General features: G+C 38.5%; 1 protein-coding gene across 1 annotated transcript in view; it reads left to right on the forward strand.

Moving 5' to 3' along the window:
- Positions 1-16,292, forward strand: part of NSUN3 (NOP2/Sun RNA methyltransferase 3) — a 71,682-nt gene extending 55,390 nt beyond the window's left edge. The window contains exon 6 of the mRNA XM_003807881.5: positions 13,959-16,292. Within this exon, the coding sequence (XP_003807929.3) occupies positions 13,959-14,238 (280 nt within the window). The 3' untranslated portion in view covers positions 14,239-16,292. The remainder of the gene's footprint in view (positions 1-13,958) is intronic.
- Positions 16,293-26,022: the final 9,730 nt, after the last annotated feature.

Here is a 26,022-nt window from a genome sequence, read left to right on the forward strand (position 1 = left end):
TTATAATTGGGCATTTTATATTAAAGAATATGTAAAACCCAAGATAATGTTTACTAGTTTCCATTTTAGAGTATTAGGTTAGCATTGTACTTAATCTGATCAAATAATACTTTTGCTTCTACTGTTGTTAGTCATGACATTTTTCTGACTTCTACTTTTAAGTATGATTAGAAAGTTTACTGTTATCATTAGAATTCAATGATGAATAATACCAGTCTTAATACAGCTTGGTTCGTAATAATTTCATGCATTATAGTTAGTGGTTAGCACAAATACGACATTACTCAGGATCTTGTTAAACCATGATACAGGATCATTCAGGAGCCAAGGGGCCATAGCTCATTTGGAGAGGTTAATAGAGGATACTATACTATTATGCAAAAATGGATGTTGCTTGGCTGGCTGTTTAGTTTTCCTTCCTCTTATTTTAAAAAAAAATAATAAATAACTAAATGGCACAGACATTTACACAAGCATAGAGAACCCAACCTGTCTCTTTTTTTCTTCTTCGTTCTCTAATCCTGACTTGTCTTTTTATGTGGTCAGTACCACAGCTTTGCCAAAGTTTATTAGTATTATTCAAGTCTTTCTAATCTCTAAATGTTTTGCCACCTCCAGAATTTAAAATTTCTTAGTGAGCTTGTTAAGACCTATTAAGCAATATCTTTCTTTTGTTTTGAGTGAATCATTTTGCTCCCCCAAACAACCCTTCTCACATCCTGCCATCTAACTGTTGTAAAAATACATATACAGTCCTCTGTTTGTGATTTGGATGAAACCTGTGATAATAATTTCTTGTTTCTTGTACACTACTTCAAAATGTGTATAAATTGTTATGGAAGCAGATGATTTATCCCAGACATTATTTTAATGGACAGGGCCCTGTATATTTAGGTACTTAGATTTTAGTAGTGTGCTAATTTTTGCTTAGTATATTGTAAAATACATCTTTTAATTTTGATTGGAAAACAAAGACCAGAAATACTGGTTTTTAAATCATTGAACTTGTCTGATTATAGAGTTGTTGTATGTTCTTGCCTTAACAGAAACTATAGTGTGTAATGATAAATTGTAATTATAGAGATAGTTTTATACTTTCTGCAAAAGCAGTGGGAGGCCACAACATGGTCTGGTTCAGTTCGTAAGAAAAATGGCATTTATGGCTCTGGGGGACGGGGACAGGGAGATGGTTTCAGGATTAAACTGTTCCACCTCAGATCATCAGGCATTAGTTAGATTCCGGAGCTCAGGTGGTAATGCCTGCTCACCCACCACTCAACTCCTGCTGTGCAGCAGGGTTCCTAATAGGTCACAGACTGGTACTGGTCTGTAGGCCCAGGGATTGGGGTCCCCTGATCTATAGCATAAGATAATTCTCAGAGTAGAAAAATCTTAACTATAAACCCTAGGAGTGAGTTTTTACAAATTGCCTGCCTTCCTTTATCTTTGAATACAAATTTCTGATAGTTTTAAAATACATAACTACTGAAAGCAAAAGGATAAAAATGATATTTAAACAACATGCAGCAGTAGCAAAACAGTAAGACCATTTGACAGGAATCCCTAACATTTGCCTTATGGTTTTGAGATTAACCCAATTTGTTTTAAAAAGGCTTTGTGTTACCACATACAATTTTCTCATTTAGAAATTAATGTGGGCAGTTAAGTTATACCTGCCTAATTTTAGAAAGATAAATTATGAATGTCGAAATGAAAGGTAAGCAGAAGAATCAGCCAACATTGGCAACATTAGAGAAATTAATTTAAATTTGCATTAAGCCAGGAACATATTGTTTGTAAATTATGAGGCTTCTATGTACTTTTGTACAGCTTTAATGAAAAAGAATCATACTTACTTGATTAAGCATTGGCTTTGCTAATTGTGGAACTAAGACCAAAATAGTCATTTTCATGGGAGGTTGGAAATATCTGAATTCAAATATTGCCTATATCCACAATAATCTAACATTTTTATTGTGTATTTCTCTATTTTTAATTGTTTAAAAATACATAACATAAAATTTGCTATCTTAACCATTTTTAAGTGTACAGTTCAATAGTGTTAAGTACATTCACATTGTTGTACTACCAATCTCCAGAACTCTTTTCATCTTTCAGAACTGAAAGTCGATATCCATTAAGCACTAACTCTTCATTCCCTTCACTTCTTAGCCCCTGGCAACCACCATTCTACTTTCTGTCTCTATGAATTTGACTATTCTAGATGCCTCATATAAGTGGAATCGTGATATTTCTTTTTTGTGACTGGCTTATTTCACTTAGCATAATGTTCTCAGGGTTAACCCATGTTATAGCATCTGTCAGAGTTTTCTTCCTTCTTGATGCTGAATAATATTTCATCATATCTATGTATCTGTCTACACATTTTGCTTGGCAGTTCATCCACTGATGGACACTTGGGTTGCTTCTATCTTTTGGCCATTGTGAATAATGCTACTATGAACATGGGTACAAATATCTCTTTAAGACCCTGCTTTCAATTGTTTGGGGAATATACCCAGAAGTGGAATTGCTGGAGCACATAATAACTTGATTTTTAAGTTTCTGAGGAGCCGTCATATTGTTTTCCATAGTGGCTATACAATTTTAATAATCTAACATTTTTAAAGAGTCTTATACCTATTGCTATAGTTAGTAGAAAATGATCCAAAATCAATGTAGTTACAGCTTTACTCAGCAAATTGGCCTTTACCTTAGTGTGTTGCTGTAAAAACAAAAAAAGAGAAAACAAAAAACGCCATCATTAGATGTGTATTAGTTGTTTCCTATTGCTGCTGTTAACAATTTGCCACAAATTTAGTGGCTTAAAATAGCACAGATTTGTTACCTTTGCGCTTCTGGAGGTCAGAAGTCCAAAATGAGCCCTGTGGGACTAATATCAAGATGCTGGCAGAGATGTGTTCCTCCTGGAGGTGCTAAGGGAAAATCTGTTTGCTTACCTTTTCCAGCCTTCAGAAGCAGCTCACATACCTGAGCTCTTTGCCCTAGGCCAGCAATCCTGTCAGTTCAACCCAGGCTTCCATCATCACATCTTCACCAACTCTCTGCCTCCCTCTTTCAATGATAAAGGACCTTTGTGATTACATCAGGCCCACTCAGATAATCCAGGATAATCTCCCCATTGCAGGATCCTTAATTTAGTCACATCTGCACATAGCCTTTTCCCATGTAAAATGGCTTGCTTACAGGTTCTGGGGATTAGGATGTGGACATCTTTGAGGGGTTTTCATTCTTCCTACGGCAGGATATTTATTATCCCTTTAGCAGTTCACATCTCCAGCATCTAGATAGGAGCCTTTTTTGTTTCCATGGGGAATATTTAGAGGGCAGTGAATAGTGAGGAGAGGAAACATAGAAAAAGTTTTTTTAGAGACTAACAACAAACACTGAAGTGTGAGAAGACCGTCAGTGGTAGGAACCCCCAAAATATCTCTTTAATCCATAAATGAATACATGAGATGTATAGAAATCCTGGATACCATAAAATTTTAGTTATCTGGAACCTCAGGGAATACCTTTTCTAGAGAGGTTATCCCTTAACAGTCAAAATTTTTAAAAATACATATAACTGGCCAGGCATGGTGGCTCATGCCTATAGTCCCAGCACTTTGGGAGGCCAAGGCGGGCGGATCACCTGAGGTCAGGAGTTTGAGACCAGCCTGGCCAACATGGTGAAACCCCGTCTCTACTAAAAGTACAAAAATTAGCCAGGCGTGGTGGCAGGTGCCTGTAATCCCAGCTACTCAGGAGGCTGAGGCAGGAGAATTGCTTGAACTGGAGAGGTGGAGGTTGCAGTGAGCCAGGATCGCACCACTGCACTCCAGTCTTGGCAACAAGAGCAAGACTCATCCCCCACCCCCCCCCCCAAAAAAAAAAAACCATTTAAGTGACCTCCATGGCAAAAGCTCTGATATTTATTCTTTTGTCAAATCTCCCCTTTAATTTGTATTACAGAAATAAATCAGATGGGTAAAAAATTAAACTACAAATGAGCTCCTAGTGAAAAGGATTGCTCCCCTGCAACTCTTCCTGTCTTCCTCCAGTCTTAGTCCTCAGAAGCAATTGCTTCTAATGATTTCGGTTCCTAATTCATTCTTCAGGTCACCCCCAAATCTCTAAATAATACGTTTATTCATTTTCTAAAATTATCAAAAAATTAGACATTAACTACTGCCCTATCACAAGGATTTATGTCACTTACACCACCCTTCCCTCATCACACTACCCTGCACCCTGCAATCTCACACTGTACTCAGTTTCTCTCTGCCGGCTCTGAAACTTAGTACCATACACTTAGACCTACATTTCTTATTCTATTAGTGGGGGAAAGTTCTCTTAAATACACATCACACCTTTTTTGTCTTTTTTTCTTCATTTATCTTTATTCTTTTAAAAAAATAATTAGAGGCAAATGTCTTTTGCCTTTTATTTTTATAAAATAAGAACACTTACACGCCCACCCTGCCTTCCATTTCTCTCTCCCTTCTACTTCCCAGTATCTTACAGCTGTACTTTCATGTTGTCAAGGTTGATCATATTCTTTCTGAGACCTTAAAATCTGTTCTGTAACAATAGTAAGATTGGTCTTTGGAGTAATTCTGAACATTGAAGACCCATAAGTGGTGTATATTGTTTAATTCTATAAATATTGTCCACTGCATAATGGAATAATATGTTAGAATTAAAATTCCTTGTCTCTTGGTTCGATCTCATGAGCAGAATACCACTGAAACATTTTTTCTAGAATCAGATAGATGAGACAAGTTGATCTCTCCCTTTCCCTCCCAATTATGTATACCAAATCTTCAAGTTTTTCTCAGTTTTCAGTCATTTCATCTCTTTTACTTCTCTCCCTTCTCCCTTCCTTCTGGAGAGCTCCCTCTTTTTCCAGACTGCAGTAGTTGCCTTCCAGGCCTCCCACGCAGCTCTCACTCTGAGGCTTCACTCCTTTCACTGCTCTTCTATGTTGCATGCACTCTTTTCTGAATTACATTTTTCCTCTTTCTTGCTTTATTTCCTCATTTTACTAGAATTAAAATTTCGGAGTCATGAGATATCTGCAAGTTTCTGGATTCTTGCTACATATTTATTTTATGAGTTGGCTGCAAATAGAATTCACTTTAAATTGCTTTTTCCTAGGATTTGAAATGTATTTCTCCACTGATACCAGTCTGATTCCTGGGCTCTTAATAGGTGACCTGTTTTTCTCTTTGGAGGCATTAAACACCTCTTTGTTCTTGAAGTTCAAAAATTTAACAATGATGGATCTAAGTGTGGGTGTTTTTTATTCATTATAAGGGTGAAGTTTTGACAGTTTTCATCAAGACCCTCTCCACCCCCTCCTCTTAACTCTGTCACCTCATCTCAGATTACCACCCCTGGCTCACCTTGCTCCAGCCACACTGACCTCCGCTTTCCTTGAACATGCCTCAAGGTCTTGTCACTGGCTATTCCTTTGGTATGGAATGCTCTTCTCTCAGATATCTGCTTGGCTCACTCCCTTACCTCCTCAGAACTTTGTTCAAATGTCACTTTCTGAAATGGCAACCTGTTCTAACTGTCCTATTTAAAATTATAATCCCTCTCATCCAAGCACTCCTAATCCTTTTATCCTGCTTTTATTTTCTTCATAGTTATCTATCACTAAATTGCATACTAAATAAAAAATATGTGCAAACCTGTACATATATGTATGTATGTATATGTGTATATGTATATATGTTTATCTTTGTATATGTGTATGTTTATGTATGTGTGTATATATTTATATTAGTTTGCTAGAGTTGCCATAACAAAATAACAAGACTGTGTGGCTTAAACAATAGAAGTTTATTTTCTATTTTATTTCTTTTTTTTTTTTTTTTGAGATGGAGTCTCACTCTTTCACCCAGGCTGGAGTGAAGTGGTGCGATCTTGGCTCACTGTAACCTCTGCCTCCTGGGTTCAAGTGATTCTCCTACCTCATCGTCCCAAGTAGCTGGGATTACAAGCATCCACCACCGCACCTGGCTGGTTTCCCCATGTGGTCCATGCTGGTCTCGAACTCCTGACCTCAGGTGATCCATCTGCCTCGGTCTCCCAAAGTGCTAGGATTACAGGCGTGAGCCACCGCACCTGCCTAGAAGTTTATTTATTTTTTATTTTATTATTATTATTATTTTTTATTATACTTTAAGTTTTAGAGTACATGTGCACATTGTGCAGGTTAGTTACATATGTATACATGTGCCATGCTGGTGCGCTGCACCCACTAACTCGTCATCTAGCATTAAGTATATCTCCCAATGCTATTCCTCCCGCCTCCCCCAACCCCACCACAGTCCCCAGAGTGTGATATTCCCCTTCCTGTGTCCATGTGATCTCATTGTTCAATTCCCACCTATGAGTGAGAATATGCGGTGTTTGGTTTTTTGTTCTTGCGATAGTTTACTGAGAATGATGATTTCCAATTTCATCCATGTCCCTACAAAGGACATGAACTCATCATTTTTTATGGCTGCATAGTATTCCATGGTGTATATGTGCCACATTTTCTTAATCCAGTCTATCATTGTTGGACATTTGGGTTGGTTCCAAGTCTTTGCTATTGTGAATAGTGCCGCAATAAACATATGTGTGCATGTGTCTTTATAGCAGCATGATTTATAGTCCTTTGGGTATATACCCAGTAATGGGATGGCTGGGTCAAATGGTATTTCTAGTTCTAGATCCCTGAGGAATCGCCACACTGACTTCCACAATGGTTGAACTAGTTTACAGTCCCACCAACAGTGTAAAAGTGTTCCTATTTCTCCACATCCTCTCCAGCACCTGTTGTTTCCTGACTTTTTAATGATTGCCATTCTAACTGGTGTGAGATGGTATCTCATAGTGGTTTTGATTTGCATTTCTCTGATGCCTAGTGATGATGAGCATTTTTTCATGTGTTTTTTGGCTGCATAAATGTCTTCTTTTGAGAAGTCTCTGTTCATGTCCTTCGCCCACTTTTTGATGGGGTTGTTTGTTTTTTTCTTGTAAATTTGTTTGAGTTCATTGTAGATTCGGGATATTAGCCCTTTGTCAGATGAGTAGGTTGCGAAAATTTTCTCCCATTTTGTAGGTTGCCTGTTCACTCTGATGGTAGTTTCTTTTGCTGTGCAGAAGCTCTTTAGTTTAATTAGATCCCATTTGTCAATTTTGTCTTTTGTTGCCATTGCTTTTGGTGTTTTGGACATGAAGTCCTTGCCCATGCCTATGTCCTGAATGATAATGCCTAGGTTTTCTTCTAGAGTTTTTATGGTTTTAGGTCTAACGTTTAAATCTTTAATCCATCTTGAATTGATTTTTGTATAAGGTGTAAGGAAGGGATCCAGTTTCAGCTTTCTACATATGGCTAGCCAGTTTTCCCAGCACCATTTATTAAATAGGGAATCCTTTCCCCATTGCTTGTTTTTCTCAGGTTTGTCAAAGATCAGATAGTTGTAGGTATGCGGCGTTATTTCTGAGGGCTCTGTTCTGTTCCATTGATCTATATCTCTGTTTTGGTACCAGTACCATGCTGTTTTGGTTACTGTAGCCTTGTAGTATAGTTTGAAGTCAGGTAGTGTGATGCCTCCAGTTTTGTTCTTTTGGCTTAGGATTGACTTGGCGATGCGGGCTCTTTTTTGGTTCCATATGAACTTTAAAGTAGTTTTTTCCAATTCTGTGAAGAAAGTCATTGGTAGCTTGATGGGGATGGCATTGAATCTGTAAATTACCTTGGGCAGTATGGCGATTTTCACGATATTGATTCTTCCTAGCCATGAGCATGGAATGTTCTTCCATTTGTTTGTATCCTCTTTTATTTCCTTGAGCAGTGGTTTGTAGTTCTCCTTGAAGAGGTCCTTCACATCCCTTGTAAGTTGGATTCCTAGGTATTTTATTCTCTTTGAAGCAATTGTGAATGGGAGTTCACTCATGATTTGGCTCTCTGTTTGTCTGTTGTTGGTGTATAAGAATGCTTGTGATTTTTGTACATTGATTTTGTATCCTGAGACTTTGCTGAAGTTGCTTATCAGCTTAAGGAGATTTTGGGCTGAGACAATGGGGTTTTCTAGATATACAATCATGTCGTCTGCAAACAGGGACAATTTGACTTCCTCTTTTCCTAATTGGATACCCTTTATTTCCTTCTCCTGCCTAATTGCCCTGGCCAGAACTTCCAACACTATGTTGAATAGGAGTGGTGAGAGAGGGCATCCCTGTCTTGTGCCAGTTTTCAAAGGGAATGCTTCCAGTTTTTGCCCATTCAGTATGATATTGGCTGTGGGTTTGTCATAGATAGCTCTTATTATTTTGAAATACGTCCCATCAATACCTAATTTATTGAGAGTTTTTAGCATGAAGGATTGTTGAATTTTGTCAAAGGCTTTTTCTGCATCTATTGAGATAATCATGTGGTTTTTGTCTTTGGCTCTGTTTATATGCTGGATTACATTTATTGATTTGTGTATATTGAACCAGCCTTGCATCCCAGGGATGAAGCCCACTTGATCATGGTGGATAAGCTTTTTGATGTGCTGCTGGATTCGGTTTGCCAGTATTTTATTGAGGATTTTTGCATCAATGTTCATCAAGGATATTGGTCTAAAATTCTCTTTTTGGTTGTGTCTCTGCCTGGCTTTGGTATCAGAATGATGCTGGCCTCATAAAATGAGTTAGGGAGGATTCCCTCTTTTTCTATTGATTGGAATAGTTTCAGAAGGAATGGTACCAGTTCCTCCTTGTACCTCTGGTAGAATTCGGCTGTGAATCCATCTGGTCCTGGACTCTTTTTGGTTGGTAAACTATTGATTATTGCCACAATTTCAGCTCCTGTTATTGGTCTATTCAGAGATTCAACTTCTTCCTGGTTTAGTCTTGGGAGAGTGTATGTGTCGAGGAATGTATCCATTTCTTCTAGATTTTCTAGTTTATTTGCGTAGAGGTGTTTGTAGTATTCTCTGATGGTAGTTTGTATTTCTGTGGGATCGGTGGTGATATCCCCTTTATCATTTTTTACTGTGTCTATTTGATTCTTCTCTCTTTTTTTCTTTATTAGTCTTGCTAGCGGTCTCTCAATTTTGTTGATCCTTTCAAAAAACCAGCTCCTGGATTCATTGATTTTTTGAAGGGTTTTTTGTGTCTCTATTTCCTTCAGTTCTGCTCTGATTTTAGTTATTTCTTGCCTTCTGCTAGCTTTTGAATGTGTTTGCTCTTGCTTTTCTAGATCTTTTAATTGTGATGTTAGGGTGTCAATTTTGGATCTTTCCTGCTTTCTCTTGTGGGCATTTAGTGCTGTAAATTGCCCTCTACACACTGCTTTGAATGCGTCCCAGAGATTCTGGTATGTTGTGTCTTTGTTCTCGTTGGTTTCAAAGAACATCTTTATTTCTGCCTTCATTTCGTTATGTACCCAGTAGTCATTCAGGAGCAGGTTGTTCAGTTTCCGTGTAGTTGAGCGGCTTTGAGTGAGATTCTTAATCCTGAGTTCTAGTTTGATTGCACTGTGGTCTGAGAAATAGTTTGTTACAATTTCTGTTCTTTTACATTTGCTGAGGAGAGCTTTACTTCCAACTATGTGGTCAATTTTGGAATAGGTGTGGTGTGGTGCTGAAAAAAATGTATATTCTGTTGATTTGGGGTGGAGAGTTCTGTAGATGTCTATTAGGTCTGCTTGGTTCAGAGCTGAGTTCAATTCCTGGGTATCCTTGTTGACTTTCTGTCTTGTTGATCTGTCTAATGTTGACAGTGGGGTGTTAAAGTCTCCCATTATTAATGTGTGGGAGTCTAAGTCTCTTTGTAGGTCACTCAGGACTTGCTTTATGAATCTGGGTGCTCCTGTATTGGGTGCATATGTATTTAGGATAGTTAGCTCTTCTTGTTGAATTGATCCCTTTACCATTATGTAATGGCCTTCTTTGTCTCTTTTGATCTTTGTTGGTTTAAAGTCTGTTTTATCAGAGAATAGGATTGCAACCCCTGCCTTTTTTTGTTTTCCATTTGCTTGGTAGATCTTCCTCCATCCTTTTATTTTGAGCCTATGTGTGTCTCTGCACGTGAGATGGGTTTCCTGAATACAGCACACTGATGGGTCTTGACTCTTTATCCAATTTGCCAGTCTGTGTCTTTTAATTGGAGAATTTAGTCCATTTACATTTAAAGTTAATATTGTTATGTGTGAATTTGATCCTGTCATTATGATGTTAGCTGGTGATTTTGCTCGTTAGTTGATGCAGTTTCTTCCTAGTCTCGATGGTCTTTACATTTTGGCATGATTTTGCAGTGGCTGGTACTGGTTGTTCCTTTCCATGTTTAGCGCTTCCTTCAGGAGCTCTTTTAGGGCAGGCCTGCTGGTGACAAAATCTCTCAGCATTTGCTTGTCTGTAAAGTATTTTATTTCTCCTTCACTTATGAAGCTTAGTTTGGCTGGATATGAAATTCTGGGTTGAAAATTCTTTTCTTTAAGAATGTTGAATATTGGCCCCCACTCTCTTCTGGCTTGTAGGGTTTCTGCCGACAGATCCGCTGTTAGTCTGATGGGCTTCCCTTTGAGGGTGACCCAACCTTTCTCTCTGGCTGCCCTTAACATTTTTTCCTTCATTTCAACTTTGGTGAATCTGACAATTATGTGTCTTGGAGTTGCTCTTCTTGAGGAGTATCTTTTTGGCATTCTCTGTATTTCCTGAATCTGAACGTTGGCCTGCCTTGCTAGATTGGGGAAGTTCTCCTGGATAATATCCTGCAGAGTGTTTTCCAACTTGGTTCCATTCTCCCCATCACTTTCAGGTACACCAGTCAGACGTAGATTTGGTCTTTTGACATAGTCCCATATTTCTTGGAGACTTTGCTCATTTCTTTTTATTCTTTTTTCTCTAAACTTCCCTTCTTGCTTCATTTCATTCATTTCATCTTCCATTGCTGATACCCTTTCTTCCAGTTGATCGCATCGGCTCCTGAGGCTTCTGCATTCTTCACGTAGTTCTTGAGCCTTGGTTTTCAGCTCCATCAGCTCCTTTAAGCACTTCTCTGTATTGGTTATTCTAGTTATACATTCTTCTAAATTTTTTTCAAAATTTTCAACTTCTTTGCCTTTGGTTTGAATGTCCTCCCATAGCTCAGAGTAATTTGATCGTCTGAAGCCTTCTTCTCTCAGCTCGTCAAAGTCATTCTCCATCCAGCTTTGTTCCGTTGCTGGTGAGGAACTGCGTTTCTTTGGAGGAGGAGAAGCGCTCTGCGTTTTAGAATTTTCAGTTTTTCTGCTCTGTTTTTTCCCCATCTTTGTGGTTTTATCTACTTTTGGTCTTTGATGATGGTGATGTACAGATGGGTTTTCGGTGTGGATGTCCTTTCTGTTTGTTAGTTTTCCTTCTAACAGACAGGACCCTCAGTTGCAGGTCTGTTGGAATACCCTGCCGTGTGAGGTGTCAGTGTGCCCCTGCTGGGGGGTGCCTCCCAGTTAGGCTGCTCGGGGGTCAGGGGTCAGGGACCCACTTGAGGAGGCAGTCTGCCGGTTCTCAGATCTCCAGCTGCGTGCTGGGAGAACCACTGCTCTCTTCAAAGCTGTCAGACAGGGACATTTAAGTCTGCAGAGGTTACTGCTGTCTTTTTGTTTGTCTGTGCCCTGCCCCCAGAGGTGGAGCCTACAGAGGCAGGCAGGCCTCCTTGAGCTGTGGTGGGCTCCACCCAGTTGGAGCTTCCCGGCTGCTTTGTTTACCTAAGCAAGCCTGGGCAATGGCGGGCGCCCCTCCCCCAGCCTGGCTGCTGCCTTGCAGTTTGATCTGAGACTCCTGTGCTAGCAATCAGCGAGATTCCGTGGGCGTAGGACCCTCCGAGCCAGGTGTGGGATATAGTCTCGTGGTGCGCCGTTTTTTAAGCCGGTCTGAAAAGCGCAATATTCGGGTGGGAGTGACCCGATTTTCCAGTTGCTTCCGTCACCCCTTTCTTTGACTCGGAAAGGGAACTCCCTGACCCCTTGCGCTTCCCAGGTGAGGCAATGCCTCGCCCTGCTTCGGCTGGCGCAGGGTGCACGCACCCACTGGCCTGCGCCCACTGTCTGGCACTCCCTAGTGAGATGAACCCGGTACCTCAGATGGAAATGCAGAAATCACCCGCTCACGCTGGGAGCTGTAGACCGGAGCTGTTCCTATTCTAGAAGTTTATTTAATCACAGTTTTGGACGCCAGAAGTTTGAGATGAAGGCATCAGCAAGATTTGTTTTGTCTGAGGTCCTTCTTCATGGCTGGTAGATAGCTGTCTTCTCCCTGCGTCTTCTTTATATGGTCCTCCCCTGTAATTCTGTGACCAAATGTCCTCTTCTTGAAGGATCCCAGTCATATTCCATTAGGGCCCACTTTAATGAACTACTTTTAACTTAATTACTTCTTTATGGACCCTGTCTGTAAATACAGTCACCTTCTAAGGCACTATGGGTTAGGACTTCAACAAAGGAATTTTGCAGGGACACAGTTTAATTCAAAACATATTTAATTTGTTATATTCTATGTCCCCCAGCTAGAATGTAAGCTTCATGAGGTGAAAGATTTTTTTATTGTTGTTCTGTCTATTGAGATATACTTACCACCTAGAACAATGCTCAGCATATAATAGAGGCTCAATAAATAATAATGAGTGTCTTATCTTTCTAGTACTCCTATTAATTGGATTTTGAACCTATGTAATTGATCCACCTTGTCTCATTTTCAGTCAGTCTGTTACTGTTTTACTTTTTGTGGAGAGATTTCTTCAACCTTAACTTCCAAATACTTCTACAGAATATTCTTTATTTTGGTAACCATATGTTTAGTTTCTAAGAACTCTCTTCTTGATCCTTTTTCATGGCATTCTGTTATGGATATTGTATCTTTGCTGATCTGTGTGCATTTAATAGATCATATTTCTCTTTTTTTCCCTGAATTTTCTGTTTCTTCCTGTGTCATTATTGTTTATTTTGTTCTTTTTCTTACATATTGCTTAAGCATTTCTGATCTTTAATTATCTAGCAATCCTTGGTTATACATTTTTATTTAATAATGAGACAATAAAAGTACTAGAGGTGTATTTTAAGGACAAGACCTTTTATCTGGTGATACAACTTTCTGAAGAGCTGACTGTTACTCTGGAGGCTCTCTTCATGGTAGAATGCAGAGATCTTTGATTTGGGGTCTAAAACCCATAGTGGCTGCCTTAGAAGTCTTCACAAATAGTTTATTCAATTTTCTTAGATAAAAACCTTCCAACTTTTTACCTGGTTGCCCAAATTGCAATATTGGAAGTATGGAATCAATGACTTCTTATGTATGCTTTCATATGTATGCTTTGTTTTTATTTTTACTCCCATTGATTTAAAGACAAACTCATTATTCTGTTCTCTACCCCTATTTTCCTACTTTTTGAATAGCAATCAACCAGTCTAACTTACTCTCTCTATCTTTTCCATGTTGATTGGTCTGATTATCATTTTCCAAGTCTTCAAGGATAAGTTAGAAAGAAATAGGTGTAAGATCAGAGATTGGGCACAGTGGCTCACGCCTGTAATCCCAACACTTTGGGAGGCTAAAGCAGGCGATCACTTGAGATCAGGAGTTCAAGACCAGCCTGACCAACTTGGTGAAACCCCGTCTCTACTAAAAATACAAAAATTAGCTGGGCATGGTGGAGGCCGCCTGTAATCCCAGCTACTTGGGAGGCTGAGGCAGGAGAATTACTTGAACCTGGGAGGCAGTCATTGCAGTGAGCCGAGATGGCACCACTGCACTCCAGCCTGGGTGACAAAGTTAGACTCTGTCTCAAAAAAAAAAAAAAGACTAGAAAACATCCAAAGTAATTGCAGTCTAAGTCAGAGTAAGGTTAGTTTTAAGTACGTAATCTTTGCTGTCAGACTCCCTCGTTTCTTTTTAATATACTTAACTAATCTTTTGCATTTTTCTGATGGCACACAGGTCTGCAATTAAGGCCTTACGTCCTGGAGGGATACTTGTATACTCTACATGCACGCTTTCCAAGGCAGAAAATCAAGATGTGATCAGTGAAATTTTAAACTCCCACGGTAACATCATGCCTATGGACGTTAAAGGAATAGCAAGGACTTGCTCCCACGACTTCACATTTGCTCCCACTGGCCAGGAATGTGGGCTCTTAGTGATTCCAGATAAGGGCAAAGCCTGGGGCCCAATGTATGTAGCCAAATTGAAGAAATCATGGAGCACAGGAAAATGGTGACATGAATTTGTAAACTGTGTTTCTGTGTTATATTTATATTTCTGAACTCAGTACATGTTAATATTTAAATAATTATGCAGTAACTTTCTCTGGGTCTGTTTGGAATCCTATTTAGTTAATACTTTAGCATCTTAGAATCTAGGCTTGAGAATTGTTCAGGTGTATTTTTTTCCTAGAAATATATCTGTAACGATGATTTAAGGTGGTGCAGATGGTGTTTGTTCTATATTATAAATCTGCTGTCTTTGCTTGGCATTTTATAGTTAAATTAATTAGAATATGTGGTTTTATGCATAACGTGTTTAGATCTGTATTCTTTCTATGATAGTGCTTTGAACCTTCAAAAATTCACATTTTCCAGCACTCCGACCATTTTCCCGCTTATCAAATGTACAAATTTGTTCAAGGTTTTTTTTTCCCCCCAACTTTTGTAACTGATTGTCTCAGAACTGATTGGTATTCTGAGACTAACTTTTTAAGCAGCACTATTTCTAGTTCTGGCAAAATAGTTTTTTTTATTTGCAACGTTGTTTTCTGTTAAAGACTATATTATGTTTACTGCAAAGGTCAGTGACTCTATTGACACCAGCTTTATTTCCCCCACTTTTTTTGCATTCACAAATACAAATTGAAAGGGTAAATTATATTGAAAGGCCTTTAGAACAGCAGATTCACATGCACATGTTTGACTTTTGACATTCAGCTTATAGAATTATGGAGTCTATCCAGCAGGCTATAAAGCAAGTACTTGAGACAAAACCGGAATGATTAATAACTGCAATCACTGAACTATATTTGGAGAGTTTTGTTACATAATTGCAGTCATAATGAGCACTACAGAATCTGATTATCTTACATTCACAATCTGGAGGGGCTTTTTATTTCATTTTGTTATAAAATGTTCTCTGAGAATATGATGCCACATATTAATGCACAAGAGGGAGATGCCTAATGAGAGTGGACTGTGTGATTACCAGAACCCAGTGCCATTTACTAAGTGGCTCTCCATGTTTACATAATTCCTGGGAATACTGTATACATTTCTTCTTATGTACTTAGGGTTTTAGCTTCAGTCAGCATCACACTTTTTCTACAGAAATTACTTCACTTAGAGTACAAACATATTTTTCCAACTATTAAGAAAAATTATGCAGCACATCTCAAAAAATAGCATCTCTTTGGAAACTAGCCTTTAAAAAAAAAACAACTTTATCTGATTATAGAAATACAAAATTCTGCTAAAGCTGAATACTTTTGAATTGTTCATTATGTTCTGTGCCTTTAAACTAGAGACTATTTGCTTATTAATATTTTTTATTTTGCAAGCATATGTAACCCGGTTTATATCATCAGGAAGTCTTAGGAAGAATTTTTTTTTCTGTACCTTCAGTCTGTTAATCATTTGTTTTCCTTTATGTCCAATTGATATGTTTAAAGTAAAGCTAAAGTCCGGGCACGGTGGCTTATGCCTGTAATCCCAGCACTTTGTCAGGCCGAGGCAGGGGGGATCTCCTGAGGTCAGAAGTTCGAGACTAGCCTGCCCAACATGGTGAAACCCCGACTCTACTAAAAATGCAAAAAAATTAGACAGGCATGGTGGCTGGCACCAGCAATCCCAGCTACTTAGGAGGCTGAGGCAGAAGAATCACTTGAACCCAGGAGGCAGAGGTTGCAGTTAGCCAAGATCTCGCCATTGCACTCCAGCCTGGGCGACAAGAGTGAAACTCCGTAGCAAAAAAATAATAATAATAGTAATTAAATAAAAATAAAGTAACGCCAGAACTGTTGGACCAAATCAAGTATATGGGTAAATACAGAAGAATAATGATGGTGGAAAAGATGTTTTCTTTTTTAAGTTATCATTATTAGTTTGTTTTTTTTATCTTCAGACACTATAGGTTTTAAAAATAGGTTTCTTTTATGTAGGTTAATCACAGAGTAAATCTGCACACTGTACTTTGTTAAATGTCGTTATTTTCCCAGTATAATGCGATGAAGCTTAATCTGAATACTTGGTGTGCTATTGAATTTACTTTCCTATGATTACTGAAAAATGGATGCACGTGTGTTTGTGTGTGTATATATACATATATAATTTTGTTATTAAAAGCAATTGCCCCAAAAGCAAAAATTGACAAGCAGGACCTAATTAAACTGAAGAGCTTCTGCACAGCAAACTAAACTATCAACAGAGTAGCAGACAACTTACAGGATGGGAGAAATATTTGCAAATTATGCATCTGCCAAAGGTCTAATATCCAGAATCTATAAGGAACTTAAATCAGCAAGCAAAAAACAAATAACCCTATTAAAAACTGAGCAAAGGACATGAACAGACATTTCTCAAAAGAAGACATTCACATGGCCAACAAACATATGAAAAAGTGCTCTTCATCACTAATCATCAGAGAAATGCAAATCAAAACCACACTGAGATAATATTTTACACCAGTCAGAATGGCTATTATTAAAAAGTCAATAAAATAAAAAATAACAGATGCTGATGAGGCTGTGGAGAAAAGGAACTGCTTATAAACTGTTGGCGGAAATGTAAATTACTTCAGCCTCTATGGAAAGCAGTTTGGAGATTTCTCAAAGAACTTTATAACAGAATTGCCATTTGAGCTAGCAATCCCATTAGTGGGTATATACCCACAGGAAAATAAATTGTCCTACAAAAAAAGACATAAACGCTTGTGTGTTCATCACAGTAATATTTACAATAGTAAAGATATGGAATCAACCTAACTGCCCATCAGCAGTGGATTGAATAAAGGAAATGTGGTACATATACCTCGTGTAATATTACACAGTGATGAAAAAGAATGAAATAATGTCTTTTGCAACAACATGGATGCAGCTGGATGCTTTTATCCTAAGCAAATTCAGGAACAGAAAACTAAATACATATTCTCACTTACAAATGGGAGCTAAATATCGAGTACACATGGACATAAAGGAACAATAGACACTGGTGACTACTAGAGTGGGGAAGGAAGGAGGGGGATGTAGGCTGAAAAACTACCTATTGGGTACTGCACTCACTACCTGGGTGACGGGATCATCTGTACCCCAAACCTCAGCATCATCCAGTATACCCATGTAACACACCTATTCATGTATCCCCTGAATCTAAAAAGCTGAAATTATTTTTTAATGAGAAGATAAACCATAATTATAATGAAATAGGTAATATTGAGCATTGAATATTCTATAAATTGTTTATATATGTTATCTTTTTTTTTTTTTTTTTTTTTTTGAGATGGAGTCTTGCTCTGTCGCCCAGGCTGGATGGAGGAGTGCAGTGGCATGATCTCAGCTCACTGCAACCTCTGCCTCCCGGGTTCAAGCAGTTTTCTGCCTCAGCCTCCCAAGTAACTGAGATCACAGGCACCCACGACCATGCCTGGCTAATTTTTTTTGTATTTTTAGTAAAGATGGGGTTCCACCATCTTGGCCAGGTTGATCTTGAACTCCTGACCTTGTGATCCACCTGCCTCAGCCTCCCAAAGTGCTGGGATTACAGGTGTGAGCCACCACACCCACTGTGTATGTTGTCTTTATTGATGCTTAAAACAAACTCAGGAATAAGTATTATAACCCCCTTTTGTGAATGAGAAAACCAAAGCTCAGTTCTGTTTATAGTTTGCCAAGGCTACACTGGTAAGTAAAGGGTTCAGCCAATGTATAGACAGACTGTATAGATATATGAAGTGGGGGTGGGGGCCAAGGAGCTATTACTGCTGTTTGGAAATACTTGCCTCTTGCAGATCCAGCTTTAACATTTTTCTGACATCCTAGTAATAGCAGACCCTGCACAAAGTGGATATCAGAGTTAATACTGTGAAGAGAGAAAATAATGAGAATACTTTTACCAAAGATAATGAAATCTTGCATAATGTCTGCATTTTTCCATTGATTGGAGTGCATCCTTAGAATACTGAAAATAACAAAAACCCAGGACATTTTTGGAAATTGTATGCTCTCTAGCAACTTTGCGTGAATTTTTATACAAACACTTATGAGTTATATAAAATGTTCTAAAACTAGAAAAAACATGGTCTTGTAACATGTTATTTTCTTAGATCACTGGTTTCTCAGAACATGTCTTTCTGCATGGCCTCCTCATCCCCATCCCAGGGGAGAACGTGAATGTTCCGAGGGACTTCGGCCTCTGGGGCTTCCACACTCTGGGTGTCAGGGGTACAGCTCACAGGCTTTCAGTTTGGCCACAGCTGAATGATTGAGAATTACCAGATAAATCCTCCAAATCCATTTCTCCAGAAACCACTTCCTGGCCACACAGTGGGAGCCTTGTTTGACCTTTTTTAACCTTTCCTGGTCAGGTGCCAGGCCAGTCCTGCAAAGCCAGCAAAGTTTCATTTTCATTTAACCCTTTTTTTTTCACTTTGAATCAAATGGAATTTAGTTCCTCCCACTGTCCCCAACCCAGCTAGAGTGCAGTGGTGTCATCATGGCTCACTGCAGCCTCGACTTCCTGGGTTCAAGTTATCTTTTCGCCTCAGCCTCCTAAGTAGCCTGGACTACAGGCCCACAATACCATGCCTGGCTAATTTTTAAATAAATTATTATTTATTATTATTGTATTATTGTAGAGATGTGACCTCACCAGGCTGGTTTCAAACCCCTGGCCTCAAGTGATCCTCCCACTTCAGCCTCCCAAAGTATTGGGATTACAGGTGTGAGCCATTGTGCTCGGCCTCATATATTATTAGTTGTAAAAAAGGATGCATGTTTTCCCTCACCTTCTCTTCTCTTTGGCTAATTATAAATCATTTTACTTAATATTTCATAGTTAAAGGGTAGAACCGCGATCAAAACTGGCTCCGAGCTCCAGGCCCTTTTCCCAACACTATGCTGTCTCACAGAGTGTAGGTTGTTTGAACCCTCAAGATTATTAACTGACTTTACCCCTATTTTCCATTGTTCAGTTTCCTCCTTTTGTGTCATACCCTATTCCCAGGGGATGAAAGGATTAATCAATACTTGGGAAAAAAACAACAACCTTTGAACTGTTTCAGGCCATATTGTAAAGAAGTGTGTCTTGTGATTTTGATACCCAGAAATCTCCAGTGGAGGGTATTCTCTGCCTTCCTTTTCTTTGCAGATGCTGAGCTGAAGAATGGAAATTTGGAGCAGACTTGCAGTGTCAATTGTAAAGCAAAGAGTAATTGATATTACTTTCTGTGACACTGAGTTACTTTGAAAATAGCTTTATAAAAATTTAGGTTGCTTACCAACACATTAACTTCTCCCTGCCGTCCACACGCTGAACAGCCACTACTTTCAGAAATAGACTGAATAAATGTAATGCATTTAAATGGTTTGTACTGAATTTTTTTAAGCATCAGATATTATCTGTGGTTAGAAATCAAGGTGTCCTGCAGTTCTTTATCTTATTATGTATATTCCTATAACCTTATACTCAAGATTTCATATTACTTCCTTAGCAGTATTGTGAAAAATATTCTTTCATACAATGTGGGTAGGTAGAAAATAATAGCTACCTGCACACCTGGCTATGTGACCAAATAATCACAAATCTAATAGACCCTTATCCAAGAAGCCTTTATGCCTGGGAGATAAGCATCAGATAGATAATCTGCATAGATGAATGCAACTCATCTGGAATACAAAGAGAAAATTAGAACCAATAGCAATAATTTTATTAGATGCCAAAAAGTCCTTTGATGCAATTGAATGAGACTACTTGTATTATGTGTTAGGTAAATTTGGCTTTGGGGACAAATAAAGCAGATAGCACAATTTATTTTCAATCCATTTATATGGTTTAAATCAATGGTTTACAATCTCCCTTTCCCTGCCTTATTGCTGCACTGGGGAGGGAAGTAAGGATGATGCCCATTTCTGATGTTACTCTTCAGGCTGACATTGAAGCTAGAAAATCACACAGATCCCACGGGTATCTGAAGAATATTCAGATGGAGATTCACAAGTTAACTAATATATGCTGATAATCTACTACTTTTGCTGAAAGCTCTAATACCATCTGTCCTGAAAACATTAAGAGTAATGTCAGAATTTGGAGTGGCTTCAGGCAAAGTCAATGGGAGAGAACCAGAAATACTATCTTGACAGAATAGTTTCTATTAATGTTATTGTGTGATAATAAAAATAAAATAAAAATTTTAAAATAATAGATATGGGATTCTCATTAGGGAATGACTAAACAATAGAGTAAAGAAGACATTTTAAAATTGATCTGTAATTCAGTGCTAAGCTTTTTAAAAAATGGGTTATACTAAATCTAAGGAGGAAGAAAGTGTGGTAGAGCTTATGTCTCTTTAAAATTTAATTTGTTAACTCAAAGATTAACTCCATACCTTTCTGAAACTTTTCACAAATGAAAAGAGTAATTTCCTTAGTCGTGTGAGGACATATTGTCATGTTGAAACCCAGGGAAAGCATATGCTACCTTAGGAAGAGGATGTTTGCCCCACTGGAAGCTATTTAATGGTATATGTCATGACTCAATTAAGCTTGCTATGGCTTGTCAAAAGGAATTTTCCACTGCATATTGCTATGGAATAGCCTATTACACACAAACAACTATACAACCTAGCAGAACTAAAAATGTATAGTTCATTGAAAAATAAAACACAGAAGCATAGCATCCAGCTCCTTCTTAGTTCTTAAAAGCCAGTGGAAATAGAATTGCAGATATTAACATGAATGGACAAAGTTCAGAGAGATTGGCAATGGCGAAAGGAAAGGAGAGGGACAGAGCTTATATCAGCTTACAATTATTAAGTTACAGAGAGAAAGATTCTTCACATATTTATCCAAACAAAGTGTTAACAACGTTTTCAAAATGGTAAACCTTTCTTCATTAAGGTATTAACAGTAATTGCTAGGGTGAGGGGCAGGGGATAGAGAACTCGGGAGAACTTCTGTTGACTTGTGAATTAATGTTACTAGGGAAGGATTACTGTGGGCTCATAGCTTATGGCTGCCAACTCAAAAGGAAGGGAGGTTATGATGGTGACAACTAGCTCTGATGCCACTGGGAATTGTTTTGTGTGATATTTTTAGCCATTAATAGCCAACATAACTAGTTATACCACATTTTCACATGATATTCATTCCTCTTAAATTGATTATAAAAATTTCAGGGTAAGTCCTATATTATAGCAAATGTGTTTATAAACAGCAGACATACACAAATCAAACTACCTATGTTCTTTCTTCCTTAAAAGACTGCTTTGTGATAGTAAAGATAATCTCTGTAAATCTTCTATATGGAGCTGTACCTCTGCCCATTGATGCATTATTTTCAGCTACCTAGTCAACTTGGCCATATAAAATTAATTCAATAGATTCTTCTTCCATCCAACAGTATTGAGTTGGCAGAAGCAATTTGATATAATTTTAGAAGAGGTGATTTTTGAACCAGGAGAAGTTTAAGTGGTATCTGTGACAGAGCCTAGATTGAGTCAGGCAGGCATGTTTCAAGAGCAAGGGACACTGGTAAGGCATGAAGGGTTCAGGATGCATCACCAGGAAGCACATTACTACTCCAAACAAAGTGTAGCTGTTCGTCTATCTGATCACACCTTCTATTAATACATCCACTGAGGACTAGGGTGTCTAGTTCATGTCTTCCCCATCAGAACTTTTGCCACCATCCTGGCTGAATTCATCATGTCTGTGGAAAACCTATCCAATATCCTACCCTCCTGGCTCCTTGATTGCCTCTTCTCCAACAGCTTTTGTCTCCATGTTCTTCATTCAGTAACTCACACTCCTGAGCATTTCCTAGAACCTGGCATTGTCTAGAGTCACACTCTCCAATGGATCTTTCTGCATTGTTTTATCAGCTCTATTAGACACGGACAGTACCAGCCATATGTGTCTACTGATCACTTAAAATGTGGCTAGTGTGGCTGGGTGAAATGGTTCACACCTGTAATCCCAACACTTTGGGAGGCTGAGGTGGGCAGATCGTTTGAGCCCAGGAGTTCAGGATCAGCCTGGGCAACATGGCAAAACCCCATCTCTCAAAAAAAAATAATAATAATACGTGTGTGTGTGTGTGTGTGTATAGTGAAAATTAGCTAGGCGTGGTGGCACGTGCCTCTAGTCCCAGCTACTTGGGAGGCTGAGCTGGGAGGATTGCCTGAACCTGAGAGGCAGAGGTTGCAGTGAGCCGAAAATGTGCCACTGCAGTCCAGCGTGACTGAGGAACAATTTTTTTGTTTACTTGTTTGAGACGGGGTCTCGCTCTGTTGCCCTGTCTGGAATGCGGTGGTGAGATCTCAGCTCACTGCGACCTCTGCCTCCCAGGTTCAAGAGGTTCTTCTGCCTCAGCCTCCCGAGAAGCTGAGATTACAGGTGCCTGCCACCATACCTGGCTAATTTTTGTATTTTTAGTAGAGACCGAGTTTCACCATGTTGGCCAGGCTGGTCTGGAACTCCTGACCTCAAGTGATCCACGCACCTTGGTATCCCCAAGTGCTGGGATTACAGGCATGAGCCACAGTGCCCAGCCCTGAAGAAGAATTTACATTTTAATTAATGTAAATGTAAATAGTCACATGTAGCTCTTGGCTACCATATTGAACAACACAGATCTAGAATTTCTCCACCTACTAATATTTAATCTCAGTACCTCTTGTTCTTCCAGCTTTATTATTCTCTCATTTTTATTAAACTGCAATCCAGTTTTCTTGATACCTGTAGTTTTTAAACCTTAATTCTGTTAAAGACTATCCTTTTCCCTTCTGGTTTCCTTTCTTTATTCATCCTGGACCCTAAGGTTAATGCCTTACAACTTACAACACAGAGCTCTCATCTCCGTCATTGTCTTACATTCCCATCGCACTTGATACTGAAACTTGCAATTCTGTATCAGTCCATAGACCATGCCTCTACTGATAGATCCTACATCGCTGAGCATTGTTTGAAAAAGAAGAAAATCATACAGTGGACAGTGCAGATTGACGTCACTACAAATTCACACAACTGTGCAGATTTATTTTACCACAAATTCATGCTCACCTAAGTTTTTTTGTTTGTTTTGTTTGTTTTTTGTTTGTTTGTTTGAGGCGGTGTCTCGCTCTTTCGCCCAGGCTGGAGTGCAGTGGCGCCATCTCGGCTCACTGCAAGCTCCGCCTCCCGGGTTCACGTCATTCTCCTGCCTCAGCCTCCCGAGTAGCTGGGACTACAGGCGACTGCCACCATGCCTGGCTAATTTGTTGTATTTTTAGTAGAGACGGGGTTTCACCGTGTTAGCCAGGATGGTCTCGATCTCCTGACCTCGTGATCCGCCTGCGTCGGCCTCCCAAAGTGCTGGATTACAGGCGTGAGCCACCGCACCCGGCCTCACCTAAGATTTTTACACTGCTCAAAAACTTTGACTATTCCTTGGCCGGCTTTCTTTTCCGTTTTCATTAGTGACTTTTCGAAACTTTGACTATTCTCTACGTCTCTCCCACATAAACCCTCTCCTATTTTCCTTAGATGATGCCCCTGCCTCCTTGTTGCTTGAGAAAATTGTGGCTATCAGAGTGAATGTCCTTGACTCTAACTTTCTTGACTCATACTCCTCTTCTCCTCAGTTTATTTAGAAACACCACCAGCCAGCCGGCATTCTAAGTTAGAAACTTGGAAGTAATGTTCCATTTTTCTCTTTCCTCTTCCTCACTCTCACCTCTAGATAATAACCAAGACCTGTCTTTTTTATTATTTTCTCTTAATACCATTGACATTGCCTTAGTTAAGATCACTGAGCTATTGAATTTTCTTCCAAACTCATCTTCTTACCTGCTGCCTCATACCTCACAATCTACACTGTCTATTGCTGCCAAAGTGCTCTTCATACAACAAAATTCTGTCATGTCATTATTGTGATTAAAATTTGTCAGTGACTCCCACTTTACACGACGAAGTCTGAGCCCTTAGCATATTATCTACTAGGCCATCTTGCTTTGAAAGCTGGATCTCTCTCTCTCTCTCTTTTTTTTTCCTCTCTCTCTCTCTTTTACACACACACAAGTTACATTCTCTTTTACTTTTTTCATAGAAATTTGAGTAATCCTATTGAGGAAACCTAATTATCACAATGGTTAAAGTGTCTCAACTCCAGCTCGTTGGGTAGGATACCCTTTAAGTAATTTGCTAATTGTGCTACGGCACCTGATGATATTTTTGCAGTGAACGAGATATTTGAAAATACAGTCTTTTTGTTTTCATACTTCTATCTGGTAACAATATATCTGTATTTTTGGCTGCAATACTTATTTTTTCCACAGTGAATTGAAGAAATAGTCAAACCACTTTCAAAATCTTGGGCATTGAACTGAGAGATGTAAATTAAATAGAGAATCCACTACATTACGGACATGCTGAAGCATACATACAGTGTGGGAAAATTTCAAAATGAAATAGGCTGAGTAATAAGGTTGGAATGTCAATGGATAAATCCATAATTGTCTTCTGGAGGAAGCTTCAAACCTACAAGGAATATCCAAGGACAGAACAGCAAATGAAAATATCTTAAAATAGAAAAAGAAGTTGTACTTCACATCAAGGACAGTCAAAAAATAGATTATTGAGGTAGCACAGAAACTATAGAAAAATCTTAATCTTCATAATCTTATCAGTTAGCCCAGAGTGTTTTTTTTTAATGTGAAAAATTAGTGTGATCTGGAACTACTTCTGCCTTTAACTGAATTTGTGACATTAAATAGGCCTAAAACTTTCTAAACTTTGGCTGCCTGATTTTTTAAGTAAAAATAGGTTATCTCTAAGAAAAGTGAATATACTTTGAGCCACTACTATATTCCAGGCACTTACATGACTGGTGTTTTATTTGATAGTGTCTCTTCTCTTTCTAAAAGTCTTCTGACCTGTAACTGCAGCTGAGGCAAAGGATTAATACTGTACACAAAAGTCAAGGGAGAAAGAAAAAAAATAGTGGAGAACCAAAATAGGTCTAAGAGGAGTGATAAATACAGGAGTAAATAAAGCATGAGGAGGCGATGGGAATTACAAAGGAGAAACAGGTGAAAGAGCCTCGTTAAAGAGTACAACCAGCTATGTTCACATTCTTGGCAATACGTTCATTTTGCTAAACTGGCATTTCTATTAAGCCAACATTCCAGAAAGCACGGTTGTTTCTGTTTCTCTTTCACAGCAGACCAGTCTGTTTCCAAGCTTGATGTTTTTCACTCTTATGCATCTCAAACTTTGGTAATGTAAGTACCACGTATAATAAAAGAGCAAAAATATTCTCTAGGGCCCCAGTGCTTTATTAAAAATATTTATTTTAAAATGAACAAACATCACAGTGTAAAAAATTCTGTATACATATAGTTTTATACAACTTTAAAATCCACGAAGCTCTAAAACGTTGTTAACAATTGGAAAATAAAATGAAAATAAATAGCATTAATTTAATACCTCAGATGATGCTGTTCTGTTAAAACTATATTGCCTCATGAAATCAAAGCATGATACTTACCATTAAGGTGTAGGATTTTAGTGTTCAGTGTGTCCTAGCTATTGTACATCACATGATTTTTCAATTCTTCCACCAATTTTCTCTGTTTGAATTACCAAAAAACTTTGATTTTTTGTATTGCCTTATGATGCTGTTTTCTCTCCAACTTTCCTTAAATACAGAATTTATATGTTAAAAACAGCTTTGGTGTTTTCAAGTTATTTCGCAAATATTAAAATAGTACTGCTTGGGGTTAACTTGATAATAACAGAAACACCTTTTTTTTTTTTTTTTTTTTTTTG

The sequence above is a fragment of the Pan paniscus genome, chromosome 2, assembly GCF_029289425.2.
Source record: "Pan paniscus chromosome 2, NHGRI_mPanPan1-v2.0_pri, whole genome shotgun sequence".
In the NCBI taxonomy this organism is placed as follows: Eukaryota; Metazoa; Chordata; class Mammalia; order Primates; family Hominidae; genus Pan; species Pan paniscus.